General features: G+C 41.9%; 1 protein-coding gene across 1 annotated transcript; it reads right to left on the reverse strand.

The window, feature by feature from the left end:
- Positions 1-1,617: 1,617 nt before the first annotated feature.
- Positions 1,618-24,866, reverse strand: kcnk3a (potassium channel, subfamily K, member 3a). The gene is made up of 2 exons (XM_076165362.1): positions 24,584-24,866; positions 1,618-2,537 (listed from the first exon to the last, which is right to left on the reverse strand). Exons 1-2 carry the CDS (start codon positions 24,864-24,866, stop codon positions 1,618-1,620), a joined length of 1,203 nt encoding a protein of 400 aa, XP_076021477.1.
- Positions 24,867-25,948: the final 1,082 nt, after the last annotated feature.

Genomic DNA, 25,948 nt, shown 5'->3' on the forward strand with positions numbered 1-25,948 from the left:
ACACATAGGTGTGGCTCTGGATTGTTATGGGTAAAAGCAATGTCTAATGTAATTCTAGCCCTTAGGTCGAAAAGCTCTCTTTGCTTTCCCAAGACTGTGCTCACCGCAGAGCCATAGCAGTAGCTTACTTCCTCGTAGAATTTGATTTTATGGATCCAGCTTGACTTCAAAAACTCTGATCTTTTAACAAGCTAACTGCAGCCAATGTGAAAGTTCCAGTCGAGAAATAAGATGAAACGTGACTGAAATGAGTAACACATGACTACCATGTTGAGACATTCTCCATTAAACACATTAACGATTACATCATCAAATTATGAGTCAAACTAAGAACAAAACAGGAAAAAAACCTCGAAACTTCAGTTGAGTGAATCCACAACATCAGGCTGCAGACACACACTGAGTGCATGAGGGGCAAACTCTGAGGCCCTTTGCCACTCTGATGCTGTTGCACTGAGCTAACCGTTCATATGTGTATTTATGTAAGGGAAATCTAGGCTGTGCATGCCAAACGAGCAAGCGCCATCACAAGGCACCACTCAACTTCTTAGGAAAAGACAGGGTAGCCAATCCCAGGGACATATTTACTGATACTCGTGTCTAAGAGGCCTTAGGCGCCAGATAGGTTTGATCGGTTTTGATAGGTTTGATAGGTTTGATAGGGAGGCAGTAGCTCAGTTGGTAGAGCTTCCGCTTGCGATCCGGAGGGTGGCCGGTTCGAGTCCCTGCCGAGGCGCCCCTGAGCAAGGCACCGAACCCTCAATTGCTCCCCCCTCTGCGAAGGGTGGTAATGTAATGTAAGTCGCTTTGGATAAAAGCGTCTGCCAAATGATCGTAATGTAATGTAATGTAATGATCCCCCAACAGTCCTGTGTCATGTCCAAGTATCCACCCGGACACTTGAGCTATTCCTGCTCATTCCTGCTCATTCCTTGTAAAGGACCCAAAATAAATTGTGAATTCAATGCTTGAAATATGTTTCATCCTGGAGAAAAATATAAATGAAGCAGAACAAAAAGTTTGGCTTAAAGCTGAACCTCAGTTACAGACAGGAAATACTCTGACGGGAAAAAGCGTTCCCTCAATACCAAAGATATAAACATTCTACTGCACTGATTATGATACAAAGATTCCTCTCAGTAGTGGAAAAGTTGAACTTCTGATTAGGCAATTTATTTTTTCTGCAGAGGAGGAATGTATACAGTTTAAACTCTAAGTACTCTTAAAAATATCTCTCACAGTGTAAAATATCCTTTGTCAAACTGGATCAGCATCTAAGTAAGTCTCAAGGGTCAGTCAATCACAGTATTGAATTCAATATAATAGTCAAACGCATACCTTGTTTCTTCTTTCAGAGCAATAGGTTTTGTGAAATGAATGCTTCTTAAATAAACATTATCATTATTTGAACAGTGACATCAGGGACTAAGTAGTTTGTTCTTAGCTGATGAAGGCTAAGTACTTCTGTGGAGTGGGGACCAAACATCAGGAGTGTTGTGTTTGGTTGGTACTGGAGTTCTGGTTCCCTAGACTAGTATTGCAGAAGGAACCTCCCTCCATCACCACAGGTAGACAGAAGTGTGACTTTGCAAAGGGCGTACAGTTCCTCTGTGGCGTCTAGATGGAGCTGCGGCGTTTATTCAGTCTTCTGTAGGTGTTGATGCTGTGCAGACCGGTGGACACTGAGCTGATGCCTGAGTGGTGCTGTGAACTGCACACACAGCCGTTGGAGTGGAGCGGGTTGAAATAAGCCTCCCCGTGCTCCATGTAATTGTCTGAGCTGGAGAGGTCTCGTGGGATAATCATGGGTATGGAGTATTGCAGCTTCTCTCTACTCTTATACCAAAGACAAGAGCACATGGACTGGAAATGTAGCACTTCAGCATAAACGTTGCGTAGACCGCGACTGGCTGCTCCACTCCCACTACCTCCAACTCCACTCCCTCCACCACACCCAGGGGGTGTAGATGAAGAAGAAGGTGGGTCCTCAGGACAGTGGAGGTGTCCGCCCGCTTGACCGTTACATGCAAGAAGAGCCCGCTGCTCAGCATCCCTCTTTTCATCTTCAGCGTTCATGGTCATAAAGCGCAGGACTGCCAGGTTGAGGAAGGCTCCGATCACAGCAAGGCCCGTCAGGATGTAGATGAAGCTGAAGGCCACATATTCAGGCTTTGTCTGTAAAGCCTCCTCATTCTGTAGAGCCACGTAGTCCCCAAAGCCAATGGTTGTGAGAGTGATGAAGCAGTAGTAGTAGGCATGAAAGAAACTCCATCTCTCAAAGTGGGAAAAGGCCAATGCTCCCACACACAGCGTGCTCATGCAGGATATGAAACCGATGGTCACCATGTTGACCATGGAGACTTCAGTACGCCTCATGCCAAGGCACTTCTTCAGGCGGTGGAGCAGGAACCTGACAAAGGTGTTGATCCGCTCACCCACACTCTGGAACATAACCAAGGTGAGCGGGATGCCCAGGAGGGCATAGAGCATGCAGAACACCTTCCCTCCATCTGTGCTGGGGGCTGCATGGCCATATCCTGAGGGACAGAGAGAGACAGGGACAGGGTTACTGGGGCAGAACTAATTAAATCTACAGAGTCGAGGACACGGGTCTGAGAAGCGAGGCTGCAGGCTGGGAAGAAAGTCAAACTGGGAGAAGACAGAGAAAATGATTTGTATTCTTTGGGCACCACATGTAATATATTCAAAGGCTCTCCTTATTTCACAGCGGCATAATGCAATTGGAGATGCGAATACAAAGAAGTGTGGTGGGAATGACCAAGTATTGATGTCATGAATGGGCAAGAGAGCTTGAATAATTCATTGGCAATTGCTGGCTGTGGAGTGGCTGCAGCTTGTGAGTACACTTGCACCTAATTAGCCCTCAGCATTTCCCAGCTCAGACACGCAGGACACCAAAGATTAGACCGCTTGCAAATATTGCTCTGTATTTTCTCCGTGTATGGAAATAATCATTTTCGTACCACCTTTGTCCTGCAGTCCCTTGAATATTTGCATTAGAAATACTACACAATCATAATGGAGAAAGCAGCAGTGTGGGTTGCATCCAATGAGTCATTGTTGGTCCACTTCAAGGGAACTTAATGTTTATTCTTTAAGAACAGAGAAAGGCTGATAACCCTGAAATGAAAAACACTGTGTGTAAGCGGTGCATTCGCTTAAACGGTATGCACCCAATTTCAGATATAGCATGACTCATCCTGACTCCCTCTGACTGATTCTATTGGAAACCATGGAGCTCATGAGTTTGGTGATGAATGTGATTCACCAACCGGCACATTTCAGGTTAAGCATCAACCTATGGCTACCTAATGTCATTTTCTCTATTCTGTTTTCCAGTGTGACACAGGAGCCTCACATGCAACCTCATTACGGAGTGAAATATATTCCCCACATGTGGACCTGTGGAGTCCAGGAGCACAGAGATGAGCCCCCTGATAACAATGGTATCAGTAAATGGAAAAAGCTTGACCAACAGCTTGAATGTAATTACTCTGGGGGTTGATTTAATTCTTTGGGTTCTGGTTTTATTGTTGCACTGGCTGTGTGGTTGAGCCATCTGTCTGTTGGTTGCCAAATCTGTTTAAATCCCCTTGAAGCAGCAATGTTAAAGCTCGTCTGTGTTTTTGGCTTGTTATTTATGCTTATAACTCTTTATAAACACATCAAAGAAACACATTCTAGATATCTACGCCAGCAGATTTCATGTGTTGAAAGAAACAAAGCCTGGTGGCCAACATCAAGGAAACATGTCAGGATTTTGGGGGGGACAAAATAGGTTCTGAACGGTCAGGAAAGTTTTGTTTTTGATTAGTCCTTTGCTTCTGTGACATGTTGATTGAATGTACACATTCACAAAGCACAAGGCTAGTCAGTGAGTGAGTGAGTGTTTGCTGAACATCTGTCTCCTCTTTGCCAGCCAGTCAGAACAGAGCAGGTGAAAAGGCATTTACTCAGGAGAAGTGTGCACAATAGTGCTAAGTGAAAGTGTATCAATGTGTTGAAGAGCATTGCAAAGGTTTTGAAATAGCGCAAATAATAAATTACACACACAAATTGTTATAACTGTTATGACATTGTTATAACTAATAAAATTGATAATTGACAATACAATTTTGAAAACCTGTGGCATATCAGTTTGGGGAATTACAGCCGATGTATTGGTTTTAGGTGGTTTGGTTCACACGGATTCATCACATTTGTTCTAAACACTGCATCGGAAAACAGTGCAGTAACACAACAACTTAAAGTAAATGACAAAAACCTACTTGTGAATAATTCTGCTCAGTTCTATCTAACAGAGACATTTTGTGAAGATTGAAGCTTGTATGGTTTTATATTCTGAACTGAACAAAACACAGATATTAGTTTTAGGTGAACAGATACAGATAGAGACAGTAGCTTTGTTTTACATGTAACCGGGTCTTCAGTCGGGGTGTGTTTGTGATGTGAGAAGGACAGAGTGTTGAGGTGAGCACAGAGGCTGAGCTGCAGGGCTGTGGCAGGCTGTCAGCAGCTTATGGGAATGTGCAGACGAGCAGAGTGACAGCGGTACTCATCGGCGGCAGAAGCAGGAGTTGAAGGTGACAAGGCCAGCCCTCCCTCTGTGTGAGAGCCAAGAGGCCCCAGATGACAAAGCCAATCCTCTCCTTCACTCCCCTGTCATCCCTCTCCAGCCTCTCCTGCTACCACCAATGACAAAGTTATCAGGGAGACGGGATGTCTCCATGGCTTGTCCCAGCACACAGAGGAAAGCCACTGGGGCCGCTCACTCTGTTTACATGGATTACAGTCAATGTCAGTGACAGAGGAGTAAAAGTGCAGCCTCACCACTCTGAAAGATGAAAAACACCAGACCAGCAACTTTTGCTTTGGAATAGCACAGTCATTGTAAAGAAATGATTGTAATGGTTTGCACATATTTCATGGGTGGATAGGAAAAACAGAGAGAAGACATCTGGGAAATTTCAGGCAGGTTTTTTGATTTCTGTAAGAATCCTTGCAACTACATAAATAGGGGTATCAAAGATTTCCAAACGAGCCCCAGAGTAATTGTCTCATAATTGAATTCCTACAATTATCATGTGAAAGAAATCTGAAAATCGCACCTTTAAAAACCTTTGATAAGACACCTATTACGCTAAAAAATAACAAGCAGAGGAGGCACCGAATGTCAACAGAACACAGGTGCATCATATAATTAAGTCTTATTCCCTCCTTGCTGCTGCCACATTATTGAATCATAATTTACAGTTGATCATGTATGCTAATGCCTCTAGCAACAGAGCGGACCACTTTTAAAGCTTTCCAAACAAGCCATTTTACAAGAAAGACATGTGTATTTTTTGAAAATGTTCACCTAATGGCTGTGATGACGGCTGTTTTCCCCCCTTTTGTCCCATAATTCATTTCACAGCTTTTAATCCTCCCATCCATTTTATCCGATGAGTCCTCAGCTTTATTCAGGAGCTGTACCATATTAACCTTCACTTCACTCTGATTTCCTAAATGAAACATCCCATATCTGCAGCAAAAGCATATGGGATTTGACTTCCGTTGGTTGTTTTCACCTTTTGGTCCAGTTTGTTGAAAGATGACAGATCTGTGTGTAGCTTCTTCCCTGCACAGTATCCTCCACTGCATCCAAAGTCTGCATTATACTCATTAATTAGGTAAGGCTTTGACAATACATCAAAGAATGACATAATGTGCCTGTTAGGGCTCCAGTTCTCTGTCAGTCAATTACATTTTCATTGATTCCCAGGCACAATTTGTTCTTGCCAGCATGATGAGGAGCACGAGCCATTTATTAAACACGTCACCTAACCTAATGGGACAGGACTCAAATGCTACATTTAGACTACAGGTCTTGAGGCCCTGTTCAATTTTGGACATTATCTCTTTTTTGACAGCCTCTCTCAAGTGGCCCATATGTGTTTGCACAGATGAAACGACCACATGCACAAACAAGGACAGGATGCAAATGACATAGAAGCCACCTCAGCTCAGCTCCGACCAGTTTTGGAGGATGCTCATAGCATGATTGAACTACTCAATGGTAGAAAGATTGGGGTTTTTGTTTTGTTTTTTCCGCTTCAGAAAGGGTTGTTAACATTTTGTAAAATAATTTAAATTATCCATCTTTGTTTTGTTTTTAATATGGATAATTCTGCTGATTGATTGTTCCGCGTATTGTATGCTAGCTTGAGTTGGCCTAGCTGAGAGATCAGTTCTCTCTAGAATCTTTGGACAGGCTGTGTAGACTCTACGGTTTCACAATCGTCTTGTTCAATAAATTCAATTCATTTTATGTTTTCGTTTGAAGCGAGGCAGCAACAAAGTTTCCCCTCAAATAGCTTTCAAAACAATCCCAAGCCAGAAAAGGACATGTATTTGTATGAAATCAGATCCTGACAAGATTACGCGTGTTGTTGCTGGCATGTAACTCAAGCTAATTAATGAGTAAGAAAATACAATGTGGGAAAAATATTTAATCCTAAATAAGACCCCAGGAAAGGTTGTTATTTAATTTGAGTAGTTCAGCAATTTAGGGGAAATCACGTACTTTGACCCTGGCCTTAATCCCGATGTAATAACAGTCCAGTGCAAATACTTTAGTACTTAAACCCCTTGTTGAAATAACTACAGTAGCAGACGTGTACTTTCCAGCTAGACTGAGAGGACATGACTCATTTTGTAACACTGCAGAGGTTCATCAGCATGCCCCATCTTCAGTATGAGACATGGACTAAGAATAAAACTATTGAGCCATAGATTGTTATTCTAGTTCTTTGGCATATATGCTGACATCATATTGTGACATCACTCTCTTTGATACACAACCTCTGAATTGCCGGACAGCACTGTTTGACTAATTGTTCACTACAACTGTACAAATAAACATCATTAATGTCCTGAGTTCTTTTTACTGCCTGTGTGTGAGCAGCAGCCCTCTCTGCTTCCCAGCATGCACAGCTCACTTTCATCTCCAGCTGTGTCTGCAAAAGCGATCAGTACACAACCTGCACAACTGTAAGTCTTGTCCATGTCTTAAGCGAGCATTTTCATGGATAACACCCAGAGATAAAAGAGTGAGACTGAGATATTTCCCACGCCTCATTCCCTATCTTCTACAGCGTCGATCCATCCATTTGGAATCGCAGACATCTCAAACTCTAGATGACCCCATGATTGTTTACTCAGACACAAACACAGCCTGGGTCCTCCCACCTTCCTAAAGCTTTGCTGACAGATCCTGCAAGCCTCTTTGCATATGGGGTATCTTTGTATTTTAGTGATGCCCAGCTGTACATAACTCAAATTCTGTGGTAGTATCTCTTTTCTCTTATCTTGTATTCCTTATCCTTGAGGTTTAGCTCAGTCTAACCCCCCAAATTGATGCCACAACAATATGGCATCAATTTGTATTCCACCGTTTTCCACTGCTCTCTCCTTCTAGGCAGTTTTTTTTGTTCTCTCTGTATGTATGGGGATGTGTATATGTGTAGGGAGGCTGTGGGGGAACCGTTGTATAGGTGGGTACTTTGGTGGGGCCCCCCCTTCTGCGACTGCAGAAGTCCATGCTGCAATGTGGGAACCGGTGCAAAGAACCTGGCGCTGTCCAGGCCTGCTGTTGAGGTGCTGATTAAGGCTCCACGGTGTTAGGATCGAAATCCCCAGGGACACGCAGTGGTTGGCCATGAACCAACTCGGCGGATGACGCTTGCAAGTCTTCCTTGGGAGCAGTCCTCACACCCAACATGAGCCTGTGGACCCAGCTACTGTCCTTGAGGCTGGCGCGGATAACAGCCTTCATGTATCTCATGCAGATCTCAAAGGAAACGTCAGACGGGGCACTGAACAGGCCGACCCACGTCCTGATGAATGCCGCAGCCCCCTTGGGCATCATCATCAATACATTACATTACATTAGATTACGAGCATTTGGCAGACGCTTTTATCCAGAGCGACTTACATTACATTACATTAGCACCCTTCGCAGAGGGGGGAGCAATTGAGGGTTCGGTGCCTCCGGTTCCCAACTGGAAGCTCTACCCACTGAGCTACTGCCTCCCTAGAGGCAATAGAAGCAGGGCAGCCTTTGACCAACGAGGGGTCAGGTCCACCATGGTGAGGAGGTGAATGAAGCCTTAGGAAGGAGGCAGAGTTCCCACCAGGTCCACTTTGACATGGTGGAACCTCCTTTCAGGCACCAGAGATCTGGTATGGCAATGCACCTTAGAGCGTTGACACACAACACAGGTCCCAGCACTCTTACGCATGTTTTTGTAAACCAAACTTGAGTGTGGTGCCAGTGTTGCTGAAAACGACTTCAAATAAAGTCCAGTGACAGCCGCTTGAGGTTAGCTTTGCCCGATTCCCAAAACTGTACTAGAAACAGACTTTGCCAATTAATGGTTCCTGATGACAACCTAAATATTGTTTCATTTCCAGGTCAGTGGTGATGAATGTTTATAGAAGCATGACATGTTTTGTGTGGGTCAGAGAGGAGAGTGACATCAACAAAGAATAACTTGCTACTATACAAGGAAAGCAACGTTTTGCCTTTGATATCAGCAAACCGGAATGGAAACATGGTGAATGTGTCACCTTTTCCCTTCCACTGGCTTTTTTACATGAATCATAGCATTGCAAGGAAATGTGCACTTGTTGTGCTCAGCCAAGCCACTTTTGAAATAATACTGCAAGTTTATTCTTTCTGATCAAAGTCTCATTATAACCCCTTGAGCCTGTCCACCAACTGTAAGAGAGAGAGCTGGAGAGAGAGAGGAGCATGCTGGATGCATTCATCACAAGCAATCTGATGTAACACCAGAGGAGACAGGACATTGGCAAAGTGTCTGTCTGGATTCGGTTTAACTTGGTTACCCCTTTGTGCGCTCTAAATGGGGTCTGGGAGCATGTGCTCTGCCCCAGCTCACAGCTGAGGCCCATATACGAATACATCACAAGTCTGAAGACCAAAGAGGCCAGAGCGGTAACTCTGCTGCCAGTGTGACCACCACCTTTATTTAGCTTGCATGGTTTGTAATAAGGGTTGCTTGAATAAGTTCTGATGCTGTTTGATAGAGAACTGTGTGGGTGAAATGTAATCTGTTTTGTTGTAAATCAGCTGCATTTACTTGAGTTCCTTGAATCCAACTGTTTGGCTTTGGTTGTCTGTATAGGAAGATGCAGAATCAGATTGAGGGATACCTACGGTTATAACACGTAGGTTATGCAAGGGTTAAATGTGATTCAGAAGACCAGCTATCCCTCCCCCAAACCACCCTCTAGAAGTGGCTTTAGAATTTAAAACAGAGCTCCTGAAGACCAATAAACAGAATATGATACAACCGATTGTGTTCCTCTTTTAGTGATGATAACACAAATACTGCAGATACCATAGGTGCTTGCAGGCTGCCACTCATACCCATTATTGTGGAAATAAGAGCAAACACTCTCAGCTAGATCTGTCTATGATTGGCTCAGAACTTATCAGTCAACCCTCACATGAGCGCACTCCTATGACACTGACCCATGCGTTGTGAATAAGCACTTTACAGCAGCAATCAGCCCAACATTTTGACTTTCGCTGCAGAATCTAAAAATGCCAATCATGGTCTATTTCCAAACTTACTTCTTAGGTTCCTTTTAGGGCTAAGAGAAGAATCTTTGGCAGGCCGCAGTTTTCCATGAGGTCAGTAAGCAAGGCATTCCAGGCAGAGTGTGAGATCCCTGGGAGGGTTGGCTAATTAAATAAATCACGTGATTTATGTACCTGATACACAGTTGTACAGACATGCTTTAAAACTCGCAACACAGCTGGACTAAAATGGAGTTCACACACATAGACACTAAACACAAAGAGGAGAAGGGAAATGAGTTTAAAGTGGAGAGGGCAGATGAAATATAAAGGAAAATATAATAAGAGAGATAAAGGAACGACACTGCAGAGGAAATGCAGGGTGTACTTTTGGATAGCCATTGACGAACATTACAGTGTAGGGTTTTTGTGTTTTTAGAAAGAGTTAGAAAGAATGCAAGACACATTTCAGGCTTTAAAACTTAATTTAAAGGAAAGGATGTCTTTCATTTGTAGAAATTGCTAATGCAGGAGGCTTTTAGGAGGTCAGCTCACATGACAGACAGATCTGTTTCAAGTGCCTGTGTAGACAAGGAGAGAGAAAACGACACGAGAGAGAGACACGACAAGAGACAGTGGAATTTGAAATCGTTTTGAGGGGATTAAATGCTTGATCCCCAAGGTAAACAGCTGGCAGGAATACACAGTGTAAACACACCTGCTTGTCATTGCCAAGAATGATAACACATTTCATCCAAACACGCACAGATACTATGCTGACGTGTGCAAGATCATCGTCACTGCATTCTTTACTAGAAGTGCAGCTTGATCTCTCTGTCCAGACTTGATGGGACCCAACATTTCACGTCACAGTATTTCTAAAGTACAACTCAGCTCAGCTGGCCAGACGGGAGATCTTGTGTGTCTGTGTGTGTAAGTATTAGTACCCCCACAGCAGTTCCCAGAGTTCCCAGGGATTAGATAAACAATCAATTACTGGAGGACATCATGAAGGCTTCACTCCATTCACAGTCAAAGAAATGCAGGGTAGGAAACTCAAAAAATACAAATACGATTAGGAAGGACAGTCCAGAATGTAAACATTGTGGTATGTGTAGGGTTCGCTGTGACGTTTTCAGGATCTTTGACTCGTCTTTAACCCCTAACAACTCCACTCAGAAAACAAAAGGACTAGCTCAGGGTTTGAACCTGTTGCTTTGGTGGTTTCGCCTCTGGATTCTGATCAGCGCCACAATTCTATGACCTATTCCCTGGTCCATCCTACTCCACTCAATCAAGGTTTGATTGTTTATGACTTTTTGACTAATCGTGCTTACAAACAAACAAACCAACCAATGGATACATGAAAAAAAACGCGTCGCTTTAACATTAATCGAACAAATGAAATATAATTTCAACTTGTTTCCGATACAAATTCAGGATTTCTTTTAGAAAAGAGTGTCGGCATCTCTAAAACAGAACAGCATGCACTAGTTTGTTGTAGTAGAATCAGGAAGATCACTCTCAAGTTTGGCAAATGACTCTCAGGTGATCTATTCTTGAGTCCTGACCTGGCTGGCTGATCATTGTCCTGTTTCTCGCTTGATGCAGATGATCTTCTTCAAACAGACAAGCTTACAAAAAATATAATGTTTGTGTAATTGTAGATGAAGCAGATGACCTATCAGAGCAGAGCAGGCTTCCAGGAAGAGGCCTCAAACAAAGGTTAGATATTTTCCGACCTGAGAATTGACAGCAAGGCAAGCATCCAAAGTCTCCAATATGGAAGAAGCAGGAGGGAGTCTGGAGTTGAACGAGGCTTACTCAAAGTTAATATATTTTAGGCTCAGGGTTATGTAGCCAGGACTGACGACTAAATGGCCATATTAGTACAAAACGAAGAGTGCCATATTTCGGTGTCACGTAATAGAGATGACCAATCACATCCTTGTTATGGAAACAAAGTAATGCCATAGATAGAGTTGACCTGTTTTACTCTGTGATCAAAGCAATGCTGCCTGCAGTGGATCATTGTAGAATGAAGATAAGACAATGGAAAATTGCTGAAAGGTAGAAGAAATAATTAAATTTTCTCTTAATCACTTGATTTTCTGCAGTGCACTGTGGAATATTTTAAGAGCAGAGACACACTTACATCTAGGCTAGGAACTGGGCCAAGTGTGAATCAGGAAACAATTGCTCAAATTCACACACTATTAACTGCTTTTGATCCAAGGTTCACTCATACACGTCATTTTGTTTTTGCCATAGTGAACACAGATGAGGCAGCTCACACTGCGGAACACTAACAACACTGTGCGGTTGTTAGGCCTGACACACTTTCTGATAGCTGACTCTTTCTTGAAATTCTTTCCATAACTCAATCTCTCCTTCCTCCTCTTCACTCTCTGGCCTTGACTCTGTTCTTTTCTTCACCACAGTCTTCTTTCTCTAGCACCTGACTGTGCTGATCTGTAAGTGCTTTCTCTCTCAGGGAGCAGATGCTGCCCTACACCTACCTATGCTGCTGAGGGGAGGCACCCTAATCCATCACACACACACAGATCAGTTTACACAGCTAAAAGGAAGACAATATGGAACAACCATATCAAATATAAAGACTGAGAGGCTCAAGGATAAACATCAGTGCTTGGTTGCAGGTATCATTTTAATTAAAGTGTGTACTTAATTTACTTATTAACATTTACAATAAGAGCCAACAAAACCACCTGCTGTTTATACAGTACGTTTACATTCACATCAGAACTTCAATTAAACTCCTTTTTTTCCAAACACTGTGTACTGCATACACAGTCATTCAAGTTAAATAAATAAATTGTCATGAAATTTAAACATTCTCGGTAACAGTAACAGACCTAGATTATGCACCGGTAAATTGATGTAGTGAAACATGTAAACACTATCATCAGCCGTAACAAACCTCTTCCTGCATTTCCTCATCCGGTGGACTCTGCATCATAAACAACACTTTGTGTATATTCGCTGAACTGGAAAATCTTCATTCATTTGGCCCGTATATGTCTCTATAAAATGACAACAGAATGTCAGAGTAGTGCTCCGTTATCTAAAGCTTAATATAAACGGAATGATGCAATAAAACTGACACAAAAGTTCATAAAGAACAGAATAGCTTGAAATGAAGGGAATCTGTCTTTTTGAAATGGCCAAGTCAGAGTGTACACTGTCACCAACCCAACAGACGTCAGCTCTCTCTCTCTCTCTCTCTCTCTCTCTCTCTCTCTCTCTCTCCCTCTTTCTTGCAAGTCATGACTTGACTGAAGATGTTGTGGTATCGGGCCTTCATGATGTGCGATGTCCACCATTGCCATTTCATTTTTTTTTAACATGCAACTTCCCACAATCAAGAAGGTCAGAGTGTGAATGTTGTCAGATTCCCTCAGACAGTATGGCGCTACGCCGTCTGAGGGAAGCTGCTGATTTACACTCAAGAGAAGGACAGGTCAGGCACAGTTCTTACTTTCATGATAAATTGATGAAAAAATGAAAAAAGGCGCAAAATATTGTTGACTGTGTGTACAGAGAGAGACAACTATTTATCCAAGTTAGCGACCGTTTCTATCTGTTATTGGCTAATAAAACCAGACTTGGTAAACAGAGAGTACCTCAACAAAAGTGCAGGGAGCAGTTTGTAGTTATGCTTTCACGTCTCAGCAGAAATCCAAGTCATGCTACGTTGCCTATATTTTTCAATCATGGGACTTAAGAGTAAGAGCAACACACACACACACACACAAACACACTCCTCCTTACATTATACTGACATAAGGTGGTCATTCACAACAACAGCTTCAAATATGACATCAATACTTCAATGAACCGTAGGACAAAGCATTGCAGATGTGAAAATCTGTTCATGCAAGAAATTCCAGAAATATTGAGTATAAACATTGTAGAAATATTGATATTTCCCTTACATAACTGAAGCAGTTATGTAAGGGAAAATTCATCCTTACTGTTGTTCAAATCTGATTAAAGGGAAATGGCTGTGAATTACTTTGATTTAGATGCAGCTGAGACCACATTTGTTGAGGAACTAATGCAGAAATGAATGTTTGTTGTATTCCCTATGTGGTAATAGTAAAGTAAACCATTTTATAATGTGCCATTAAACACAAAACAAAATACTCTGTTGCCTTATCTGTAAATCTACTAGAAAAACAAGTTTGACTAAGATCTGACAAGGAGAAACAAACACATAAGGTTATTTTAAACACACACTGCACAAGTGTTTGCCAATGGGTTGAAGCAGGAGTCATGAATCTTCATCAGCATGCAGGTTGGGCTTTGTGTCTGGGCTCACGGCCATGTTGTAAAGATATCATATGTCATGTCACGTGACACATGAGACTAATGGTGGCACCTGGTATAATGACCAGGGGTTACAGATGCAATTAAAAGTAATGGATCTTATGAAGTTGTTATATGAACCCCAGACTGCACGCTGTGATCCTCCTCCTCCTCCTCCTCCTCCTCCTCCTGCTTCTCCTGAACTGTAGAAGGCTGTAGAAGTTTGTTGTTTATCTTCTGATAACATTTCTGTTCATTTTCTTGGTATAGAAGAAATCTCATTTACAATGCCTTCATGCTGCTGAAAGGTTTATTTATCATTTTAATAATTTTGTATTACTTTTAATTAGGATTAGTATTAGTATTGCATTTGTGTGTGATGAGTGTCGGCTTCTTATTACCTTGGTGACCTGGGTGCTGCCTCAGGCTCAGCACAGTGTCAGCTTGGCTCAATCTGCAAGTTCACCTCAGCATATCAGGGGTCAAATACTATCTGCACACGCACCCTACACATTTAATAAGAGATCACCATGTCATCCATCCTTTCATTTGATTTAAAATTTAATTTGATCCATCCAATCTCTGAGCTCGTGCTTTGCAGGCCCAGGTTCTCCCACTCTGCCAGCTGGTGAAGTTGAAGGTTATATTGTATTGCTCTCAATCACCACTCACTCTCACACACACACACACACACACACACACACACACACACACACACAAGCACACACAAAGAGCTGCCAGACAGACACTCAAAGAAAATGTTTTCAAACCTCTGACTGATACAGTTGCATAGCCAATTTTGTTTTTCACTCTGAAATAATTAGCAAGGTCCAGACCTCATGAGCTCATAGCTGGTAACGGCCCTGGGCTGACACACACAGACAAGCGCATTCACACTCACACCTATAGGCAATTTAGAGTTTCCAATTCACCTCCCCTGCAAGTCCTGGGACTGTGGGAGGACAGACAGACAGACAACAGACAGACAGCCTGAGGCAACACAGTGAAAAGAAAATTATTTAGAATTCATTATTCATGTTGATGACACTGAATGGTTGAGTCTTAGACCAATCATATTGTTTTGATCTCCTGGTAGCTCCCCTGGCAGTGTTTTCCACCATCACAGACCCATTGTGTGAGGATGCAGAGCGTATACATCACCCTGACAGCCATCATATGAAGATTATTCCAGAGAAAATAGGTTAGCAGCTTGTTGTTGTTGAGCCCAAAGTCATCACAGGCACTAGCTTCTCTATGGATATTGAATGTGTACTCATAAGCTTGTGCTCCTACCTCAGGCCTCTGGGGTAAACATGATTCACCTATCACTGTTATTGTTATTATCATTAAGCTCCAGTGTGTGACAGTGCACTTCATCCAGGTTGGCTCACTGAGAGATTAAGCAGATGCTGAAAACAAATTGCAAAACAACTTCCCTTGCTAGACGACGAATAAGGCACAGGGACAGGCTGCCCACTGTCAGGCTGAATCGTTCCATTACTCCTCTTAATTAGATTAAATCCCTTTTTTCCTTCAAGCACAATATGCACCTGATTACTAAGCTGCTTTTAAGATTGTTGGGTTTGATTTGTCTGTTTGTTTTTCAGTTGTAGCAATGACTCCACTTCATCGATATCTCCAAATAAGTGTGAAGATACCCAAACAATGACAGAGAAAACAGGAATAAGGAAGTTTGCCATGAAAATTATACTTGCGCGTCCTGTCATTCTTGGTTGAAACCATCACTCTCCCTCTCTAATGAGCAAATGACGATCTAGCTTAGAACTGATGCAGCTGGCCAATCATGGGACAGAAGCTACAACCGCACATTCAAGAATTGCAGAGATTTCAGCCCCAAAATGCACAGAATTCAAACTGATAAAGAGTTTCAAGCACTTTTGATTTGAAGTTTCATGGCTTATGCGACACTAAAGAGGCTCAACAATTGTTTTATTTCATACTGGTAAATATCCCTGATGTTTTTGTGTTTTATTTCTATTGTATATAATGTGAACAGTATTTTATAGTGTGAATTTTTTTTTTTGCAGTGTGCTTGAACTCAGCTTTAACTCTATTACAACACAGCTACCAAAACACTCAAGTTAATCTGTCTTTATGGATTTAGCAAAGGTTGCAGCTGTCAGACCCCAGTGAGTTGTGGGAAGGTTGTTGTTGTCCATTTTCTGCCGAACCGTACTCATCAGCGTGTGTATGGTGTGTGTGTGTGTCTTTTATATGCTTGTCACCTCTCAACTTGCTTTCCACACTGCTGAGGAGCCTAACTTGCTGGATGGGGAAGTATTTGTTTCCCTATGAGAAGGAGGAATACACTAGTATGTGAGAAAGCAAAGCTGAGGGCAGAGGTCGTGAACCTTTGCACCGTGTCAGTGCACTGGGGAGAGTTCAGTACAGCGGGCATACGATCAACACTCAGGAGGCTGGCAGAGAGGACCTGTGTGAGAACTTCATGACACTGTGTTTTCCTTAGGGGAATTTGCTTGTGTCACTAACTGTGTGTTTCCTTTTTTTATAGCAGAAGAACTTCGCAATTTGAGGGTTTTTGGGGACCGTCCCCCTCTGCAGCCTCCACTGTGCTGCAAGGGATGGGGTCATGATGACATTTCCTATTTTGAAAACCAGTGATTGTTTGTGTTTTGAAGGAAGCTTTTTAATATGATATAGTGTATTCACTGGAGTCCATATTATTATTGTTTACAGATTTCCATAGTCTCATCTATTTTTGAAGCTGTTGAAGACATTGCAGCACAACTGTGCACACTGAAAATAAGCAATAAGTCAGTTTGTGTTATTGTTGTGTCAGTGTGTCCTACTTTACTGATACTTCTTTTTACTTCTTATCTTATCTTATCTTCTCTTATCTTATTGTATTAAAGAAAAAGCCAACTTTCTGCTTTTGGTGAAATTAGCAACAGGTATACTAGAGGGGAAACAATGAGACGAGCGCCAAAACAGGAATAACTTTCCATATCAACTCCTTGTTAGTATAGTGGACAGTATCTCTGCCTGTCACGTAGAAGACCGGAGTTCGATTCCCCGACGGGGAGATTCGTCTAACAACAAGTGCTCCGTCCATGGGAACTCTGGTTGGGTAGCCGTTTTGAATCCTGTGTGGAGTCCTTGAGCAACAGGTTGTTTGTTTTATCTGTGGCCATATCTTATTTCATTTCATTTCTTATTTACTTGAATATGGCTTGCATCTCATATTAGTGTGTTTGATTAATGAGGTCCATTAATGAGGTGGCGGGTGTATAAGTCCTAAACCTTTTCTATGGCAGTGCACATTACAAGAAGAACAGGCCACAATCATCATATTACCAAATTCTTGGAATCATATCATTACTGGCTGCACAGTACAAGCTTCCAATACCTTTCCTTTTCAGGTCCGGAAAGTAGGAACTCCATCTGTGACTCAGCCTTATTCCGGAAAACCGCTCCTTGTCAATTTTACAACCACACAGAGCTTCTTCACTTTGCAGATCTAAATGTCCTCTGTGCTCCAGAGGTGAATATAAACAAGTACATTTGGTCACTTATAGGACATAAGTAAGCAATTGGAAGCTACTTCCAACGTATTACATACTACTCACATTATGTGCTGTGTTATAATATAACATAATATTGTATCCCTGGGTGAAAAGACGGTTTTAAGATTTGTAAGGACCCTTTTGTTTTCTTATACACCAATCTACAAACTTCTCTACTACAACTCAACTACAGACCGTCAACACAAACTAGTGTAGCCTACTAGCTAGCAGGCAAGTTGATGCAGCTTTGCAGCCAAAGCAAACATAATGCTCCGACAACGATAGTGTATCTGATATCCTCCTGCCCGTGGCACATTACACACACATAGAGGGTGTGGATACCTGATATTTTGTAAATGCACGGGCATAATTGCAGATTGGATTTGCAGTTTGCTTTGCTAAGGCGGCTTGTTGAGTCAGAAAACCTGTGAAACAAGGTAAAACAAGGTAAAACAAGGTAACTACTGAAGGGGCTAGAGCTGATTCATTGTTGCTTATCATAATTTTACTGCCCTCTTCTCCCCTCTGGATATGGGGCCTGAGGCAAGAAACAGAATGTAAATGACACAATCTGGAATAGTCATCTCCACCTTTGTCTTTGTATTCAGTATTCTTTACACACACGTCACAGTGCAGATGGAGGTGTACTTTGTCTCTGCAGCACTGTGGCACATGTCAGTTAATCTCAAATTTCCACAGGGAGGATTAGGACATTAATCAAGCACTTCTGTCCGGCCGTCACTAAAAGCTCTGGGTTGAGGAGAGGCAGATAATTCAGTATTCCCGGATGTGTGATTATAGGCATTCTCTCATTCACAGAAGAAAAAAAATAGCAAACACAGTCACACAGTCTCATTTCTGGTCAAGTAAAAGTCACAGAGTGGGAAGAGGTACTAGCTTTTACAGCATGCTTTCACTCCGATCGCCTCCCACTGCATTATGAAGTCTAATAAATACAAAGTCGTGTTATGTTTAGGGAGACAGGCAAGCACTCAACTTTCCATTGAGGCAGCCGTGCATAAAGCAGACGTACAATAGGTAAACATTCCCTGGTCATGTGAACTGAGAAGGAGCAGCAATGAGAGTCGCTTCTATCAACATTCTCAGACATTATTCCATCACATCCAGTACATCAACAAGCTGCCTCAGCCAATAAAAGCTACAGTTGTTTCATCGTTTCCCTCTATAGCCACAACTGGTAGAGCTCAGTGGAAGAGGTTTGATTCCCACTGGGGCCTACTGTTGCTAAAACATGTATGTATTACTGTAAGGTGCTTTTAATTAAATAGCCAGTCTTGGAAATGACATGCAAAACCCATTAAACACTCAAAGATGTGTGTGATTTTCCTTATTGCCTCTTTAATATTAACCACATACCCTAATTGCGATTGCAGAATGAATAACATATTAAAATCCACTTTTGCGCTGCTAGCTACATTGAGGTTAGTTGCTCATTAAGACCCACTTAGTGCATTTATACACGATATCGGCCTCACAAACAAATCATTAACATTATGTTACCCTCATCACAGTCTGCTGCTGGAGGAGCATACTGCTAATTTACTTAAATTTACCACTGAAAATCATTTACTGGTGAAAATCTTGAGATTACTACCAGAGAGCACAAATAAAACCTGGACAGCAGCTTGTTAGTTTTGTTTGTGGTTGACAAAGTTAGCAGATGTGATCAAAAATGGATCACATCTGGAGCCACAGCAGCAGAGAATGCTATGCAGGCTGACATGTTGCCTGGTTTATACAGGCTTAAACATTTATTTACAGTTATTGTGGTCTGGTTTATGTCATGTGATAGCACAGAGTCACATTTAATGTTCGAGTTTTCTAGTAGTTTGTTATTATGCCATGTCAACTGAACATAGGCATTGAAATGATGGCCTCAGGGCTCTGATGAAAATTACATTTCCAATCTTTTCTGGTTTTTGAGCTATCAATAGATGGTCCTGTTTGTTGGTGGAACTCCAGAGTTGGTTTGGAACCCCACCAACACCACCTCCTCAGATCTTTGCTCCATAAATGTGCCAGTGCTGAAATCACTTTGTTGCATTTTTCAGCATTCCTGTTAACAAACAGAAGAACCCACAGACAAAAGGTGACTGCCTGAAAATTATATTTTGCAAACAATGCACACGTTTCATCTAAGTGTATGCTCCCTGTGCAGGAGGAGGCTACACAGTATGCAGTATTGCCTGACTGCCCAGAGCACAACAGTAGGTTATCCAAGGTCATTTTGTCTGCTTTGAGTTTATGTAAGAGCCAAGCAGAGCTACAGTTACCTTATCCCCCAAATTACACAGCATCAACTCCTCAGGGATCAGTTCACCCCCAATTCAATGAAACTGTAATGTGAAACTGCTTTTCAGTGGTTGATTATATAGCATTCATTCTCAATTACTTCACTTAATTTAGGGGTGTGAAAGATTTCTAAAGAAAAAGAATAACCTGTACCTTTGAGTTCACGAGTTTTATCTGAGTGTATGATCAGTTTGTGTAGAAAAAAATAAATCATTCCTAAACAAAAGCATTCCAATTCATGACTTTACTGTCAAACTTGAGGGAAGTTCAGGCTGAAGCTATAGTACATCCACAGACATCTCCACATGTAGATTTGAGCTGATGATCATCCATCATCTGGTACATTTGCATGGAAACTCTATGCACTATGATGTGAGTATCAGAAATACTTATATTTCCTCATTTTTATTGTTGCTGCAATTGATTTGCATTATCATCTTCTCTAGCCTCCTGGTGCTGAGATTTCCCCTGAATGAGTTGAAGTATCCATCTCTCTCCCTCCGATGATGACGCCTATGTGGATGAGCTGATAAGAGTTATATCGTCTGTGCACTCAACCACTTACTGCACTATCCTCTTAAGTTGACTGAATAATAATGATGATACTAATGTAAGTAATTACCATTAATAATTCAGAATGTGGCCTCGTCTTATGCAGCTGCCAGAAATGAATTCATGCCTGCTACTGTTGCCAAATGACAGTTTGTGTCAGGGGTAAAAATAGAAAATGATCAGTTGTTTTACTGACTGTCAGACAGCATAAACAACACATTTAGTGAACCAGAGATGATTTGCTGAGCACAGCTGCTCTTTTTCTGCAACAGCCTACACTGTTAAAAATATCCAATCAAAAAAACGTGTCTTCTACATGAAGGTTCGTGCTATCACAGGTGCTAAATGCTAATAATAGTGAGGTTTCTTGAATCTAGAGCTAAAATCTCTGTGCAAAACAAGATAATCACTATGAATAATCACCGTGAAAATTATGAAATGGATTTTATTTTGACGATAGTTCTGTTTGGAAGCAGATGGAAATAATCTATTAGGTCAAAATTCCATCAACTTTACAGGATTGAATAAGAAATGAAATGACTTGTGTGTAATTCTCATGCTGTTTTATCATAATAGATGTTTGTGATGTTAATGTGTCAGACATTGAATCCAATCTTTCAGGCCTGCTGCTGGCGAGTTATCAGGGTGGGAATCTAAATGTATCTACTACTAATCTAGTGTCTATAATGTGCTGCTTGATGAGATTATTTTCATCGGGTAAGAAAACATTTAACTGAATAATCCAATATCGAAGATCTTGATACATTCCAGTTTTGCAGCGTACTACTTTGTATCTATGAAAGTTGGCTGGCACTAAAGCTGGGAGACGCAGGATGTGCTGGGTGCTGCTACATGTCCATGATTATAATATTAGCAATATAGGTGAAGCAGCCGGGGGTCAACCATGCAAAGTGCTAGAAACACATGGACAAACAAAAAGGTCACCATAGAAACAAACAACATTGGTACCTTTTTCACCTCACCTACAGGGTTACAGAGTTACTACCAACAAATTTAGTCTACAATACCATGGTAGCTGAGAGAGTTGCATCACATATTACTCTACAGAAATGTGAATGGAAAATGGAATATAAGAGATCGTCCAATCTGCCTCCCCGGAATGCATTTGTATTCAGTCCCCATTGAATCACTGTGGATTCTAGACAACCATCTATTCTGTCTGCAAACTGAGCTCACTTTTATTGAATCCACAAGAGGCAAGCAGCCAAATGATCTCTGAGGAAAATCATTTCAAAGGAGGTGATTCATAATAATAAAAAACCAAGCAAAGCGTGTTATTTTGAAGCGATGTTTCGTTTCTAACCACAACCATGTGGTGAATTTAAAGGGTGCTTTTGAAACAAGGTTGTGTTTATGAGTTTAAACGGATCGCTTTGAAGACAGATTGATGACTTCAGACAAAAAGGGTCAGAGTTCCTTTTTCCCAATCTTGAAATATGGAAGGTGAGCCTGTTAAGACTCAGTTCAGTGATGGCCGGCTGCCCATGAAGAACAACACAGCCAGTCCTTGAATCCCCCTGGGCCTGGCCTCATAACATGCTATACAGCACAGTATAAGCCGATTTTGTAATTATTGATTATTATTTTCTCAAAGGTCTCCAAAAGTTATTACAAAAATTTCCCGGGGATGTTTTTTTTTTTACATTTGTGCTCATTTGTTGTTTTCTGTCATAGTACTGCTTTGTGATGAAAAAGGTGTTTGACACCTAAAGTAATACTTCCAGCAAGACAAATCCAATGGTTCAGAACTTTCCCTTGATTAGCTTCATTCTTAGTTGGGGTAGTTTGTATTCATTTCCATCAACAGCTAACACATTCAAAAGGCCAGTCACAACAAAGGGCCTCAAACTGTTTTCACTCAGTGTGGACAGGGGACATACGTAGAAGTGGGTCAGTCAGTGTTCAAAGCTTATAATGTGTGTTTCAAAACAGGTTAGAAGCATAAGAATCTGTACGATAATAATACATTTATCTCACTAATCTTGTGGTGTTCTTCACAGCACTTCAATCTTCCACCCCTACTTGCTAAATAAATAGACACCCAGCACTCCCCCCCACACACACACACACACACACACACCCTCCCATCCATATATGGAACGTGATGATGATGACTGATTGCAACTTCTTCCCCGTTTCCCCCCCCTGCTGAATTATTATTAGACTACACTGAGACCAGATCTTGTCAACTGCTGGCTGTTTCCACTGAAGGTCGTCCAGCTCAGTGATGCAAGAATGAATTGAAGTGTAAATTTGAAAAGCTCGTTTGCAAAAACAGATAACATAAATGTTGCTTTTTTTTTTTTCTGAGCATGCAACGACAAAATAAATAAGATACAAAATGATAAATTCCAAAACACACACCACTTGTTGATATGATATGAAGTGCTGATTGATGACTTCATGACTTGGTGGAAGAGTGGAATGGGTTCAGTCCCAGTTCATAAGAGTGTCAAGGAAAACAAGCAATTTATAACAGAACTCATTGGTTCATATGTGGTTGCATGTTCGCCCCTAACTGGTTGTAAATGTTTCTCTCTGGCGGCTCAGTGTGTAGTGTGTGTAGTGAGTGAGTCATGGCTGTGTGATATTATGTGCACAGTACAGTATCTATAGTGTTAGCGGTGTGTGCCAAGAGGCCAATGGAACAGTCAGGGTCTGGTGTTGTCATTAATACTTAATGGCAGATTGAAACGCCAATCACTGTGTTTTGCAGCGGCCTCTGGGCTCACAATTACAGAATGCGGTTACACACACCAGGGATGGGTTAGTGCGCAATTAGTCGCCCGCATCTGATACGGCTGCAAGTCACAGGTCATCACTGACAACTAGCGCGGTCACTAAACACGGCGGGGCGGCTCGGATGGGAGATTGCGATGATGATAGTTAATGCGTGAAAGTGCGATAATAAGGGTGATGGAGGAGGACATAGGGTACAGATGGACTCTGATCAGATGTGAAACGTGATGTGTTAGTCAGAACCAGCAGAGGTGTATTCACCAGGCAGCAGGATTCTTCTCAATAAGACGTGTACCATGCACCATGTAGAGCAGGTTGTATACTGAGAATAGGCAAAGTGTTGGGAAGTGCTATCCAACATGTGAAAACAGCTGTGTGAAGTCAGAATATAAATAGATGTAATCTCCATGACATACAGTGTGTCGTAGAGGTATCTCTGTATTGAAAGGGGGAGACTATTAGAGGTAATTTGTCATCAAAGACCCTCCTACAGTCCAGTTATCTTCACATCCTAAAAGGTGAATCCCACGACGAACACAAACAAATCAACTGTGTGAAAACGGTGGATTCTCCCTTTAAGGTTGTGCAGTAAAGTTGATCAAGTGTGGGAGTTTGAAGATATAGTGAGAATAATCAAATACACCTTAAAGCTCTTCCTCCTCACTTTAGTCTCCAGGAGAATCTCATCTCTCATCACAGCCTTCAGTGATAAGCAGGCTCAGTGGTTTGCAGCCGATTTGTAATTCGACTCAAACCTGTTTTGCAATATAGTTCAGTCTCGGGGGGTTCGGGGGGTTCTGCTCTCCTCAAGAATAAATGCATGATAAAAGGTTTAATTTCCACACTGGTATCCATTTAAATTCACTCCCCAAAGCAACACAATAGCAAGGATATACATGTTTAGTATGTATGAGCTTTGGTGAGCCACTCATGTCTCGTTTTCCATCTCACTCAGACAAGTCACACATTCCCCACAGGGACCAAAAACCCTTGTCTGATGCCTGTGATGTGTATTTATATATTTCTAACACTTTAAAAATCCTACTGTGCTCATGAGGGACATATTATAAGAACGTAGGAGACAATGTGTTATCCCAGCTGTAGATGTACACATTATAGCTGTGAATTGATAATATATATAAACCTATGACATTGTGTGGACTAACCATGGTGTAATTAGAATTTAGGAGTGAGCTTGGGCAGATTAATTTGTATTTTCATGTGTATTTCAAGTGTTAACTTGCAAAAAACAAAGAAATTAAACGATTTTCCAGTAAAAAAAAAGTAAAAACAATCAAACAAATTTACTGTGAATATATATTACTGGAATATATGCAATTACAACATATGAGTTTAATGATAGATCTGTAGTTTCATGTAGTTATGTGACGATCTTAGCTCGCTGTGGTTGTGGCTACAGTCGCAACACATAACAGGAACTTTTTAGCCCTCAAAGTTTCCGCTGCTCTTTTCTTACCTATGGTTGTGATCACGGTGATCGCGAAGTAAAACGACCCGGCGAATTGCCACTGCACTCCGGCTTTGTGCGGTTTAAGCTGCAGGACCACCTTCTCCAGCTCGTCAAAGTCCTCCGTGGACAAGTTGAAGGTCCTCAGCAGCTCGGCTTTCCTCAGGTCCAGCTCTCTCCTCTGAGTGGTCTCCTTCTGGGATTCCAGCGCATCGAAAATAGCCGCGCCGACGATCAAGTAGGTGAAGGTGCAGATGATGAGGGCGAGGGTCCTCACGTTTTGCCTCTTCATCGTGTGTATGTATGTATGTGTGTGTGTGTATGTGTGTGTATGTGTGTCAGGGGGACACCCGAATTTTGAGAGCGGGTCTGGACGAAGGGGAGCTTGGCTGGTTCATGGCTGATGTGAGCGGAGGGAGCAGTGAGCGGAGCTGTTCATTCAGCACCACACCCTCCCAAACATGACCCCCCTCCCCCCTGCCCCCCCTACACACACACACACACACACACCCCAGGCACCACCCCCCCTTCTCTCTCTCTCTCAACGGAAAGTTTGTTATTATTTACAATTACAATTATTTTGTCTTTGTCAGCTGATCAAAACTGAAATCGATGTCCTGTCGTGGTTACAAACATAACCAGAGAACAGAAAGATAGATGCATTATGGATCAGAGTCATGACAAATGCATGTTGAAGTGATTTGGAATGGGAGTTGTGACTTGCTCCTCTCTTGTCTTTGACTTTTCTGATTCTGGTTATCTGATTGGTTGTTGGCTCTACATTGCTTTTGGTTGTGTCACTACTTCCTCTGCTGTTGGGGAAACTCTCTGCATTTGTCAAAGAAACACAAAGAAACAAAGAAACATCTTCATTTTCCTTCACACTCAGTTGCTGAGCCTTATCTGTATCTACCAGTTCCACTTGTTGTGAGGCTCCTTCACCGAAAAGGCAACCCTTGACCATTTTGAGCCCCCTACTGGCATGGAGTGACATTAAAAGGACTGCGTTAGTCCTCCAAGCAGTGCTCCAGTGTTCACCTGCGACAGTAAACTGAACATATATAAAATATTCAGGGGCCTTTAGCCTGCGACATACTGCTGACCAGTGATTTCCGTGACAGGCTTCAGCCCCATGTCACACTGCACAGGATAAACAAGCGCAAGATAGGATGGATGGAAGGGTGCATACATGAAGTAGGTAGGCTTTTATTTATGTGTTTGTATGAGGAATAATGTATGAAACATGTATGTATGGAACATGTTGAGTGGCTGTGTTTCATGTGTGCAACATTTATACGGGCACATGTGATTACTGAGGATGTACATGTATGTTCTTTATGCTTTTATGTGTTAATGTGCATTCTCTGTGTATAG

The sequence above is a fragment of the Genypterus blacodes genome, unplaced genomic scaffold (assembly GCF_046128005.1).
Source record: "Genypterus blacodes isolate CSIRO-AG114 ecotype Tasmania unplaced genomic scaffold, CSIRO-AGI_Gbla_v1 ptg000143l_1, whole genome shotgun sequence".
NCBI lineage: Eukaryota > Metazoa > Chordata > Actinopteri > Ophidiiformes > Ophidiidae > Genypterus > Genypterus blacodes.

What these genes read in the sequence shown, in the direction of transcription:
- kcnk3a (XM_076165362.1), bottom strand. Translation starts at nt 24,866, where the DNA reads ATGAAGAGGCAAAACGTGAGGACCCTCGCCCTCATCATCTGCACCTTC. An exon ending in CACCGTGATCACAACCATAG is followed by an intron (nt 2,538 to 24,583) that starts GTAAGAAAAGAG and finishes TCTGTCCCTCAG; the next exon opens with GATATGGCCATGCAGCCCCC.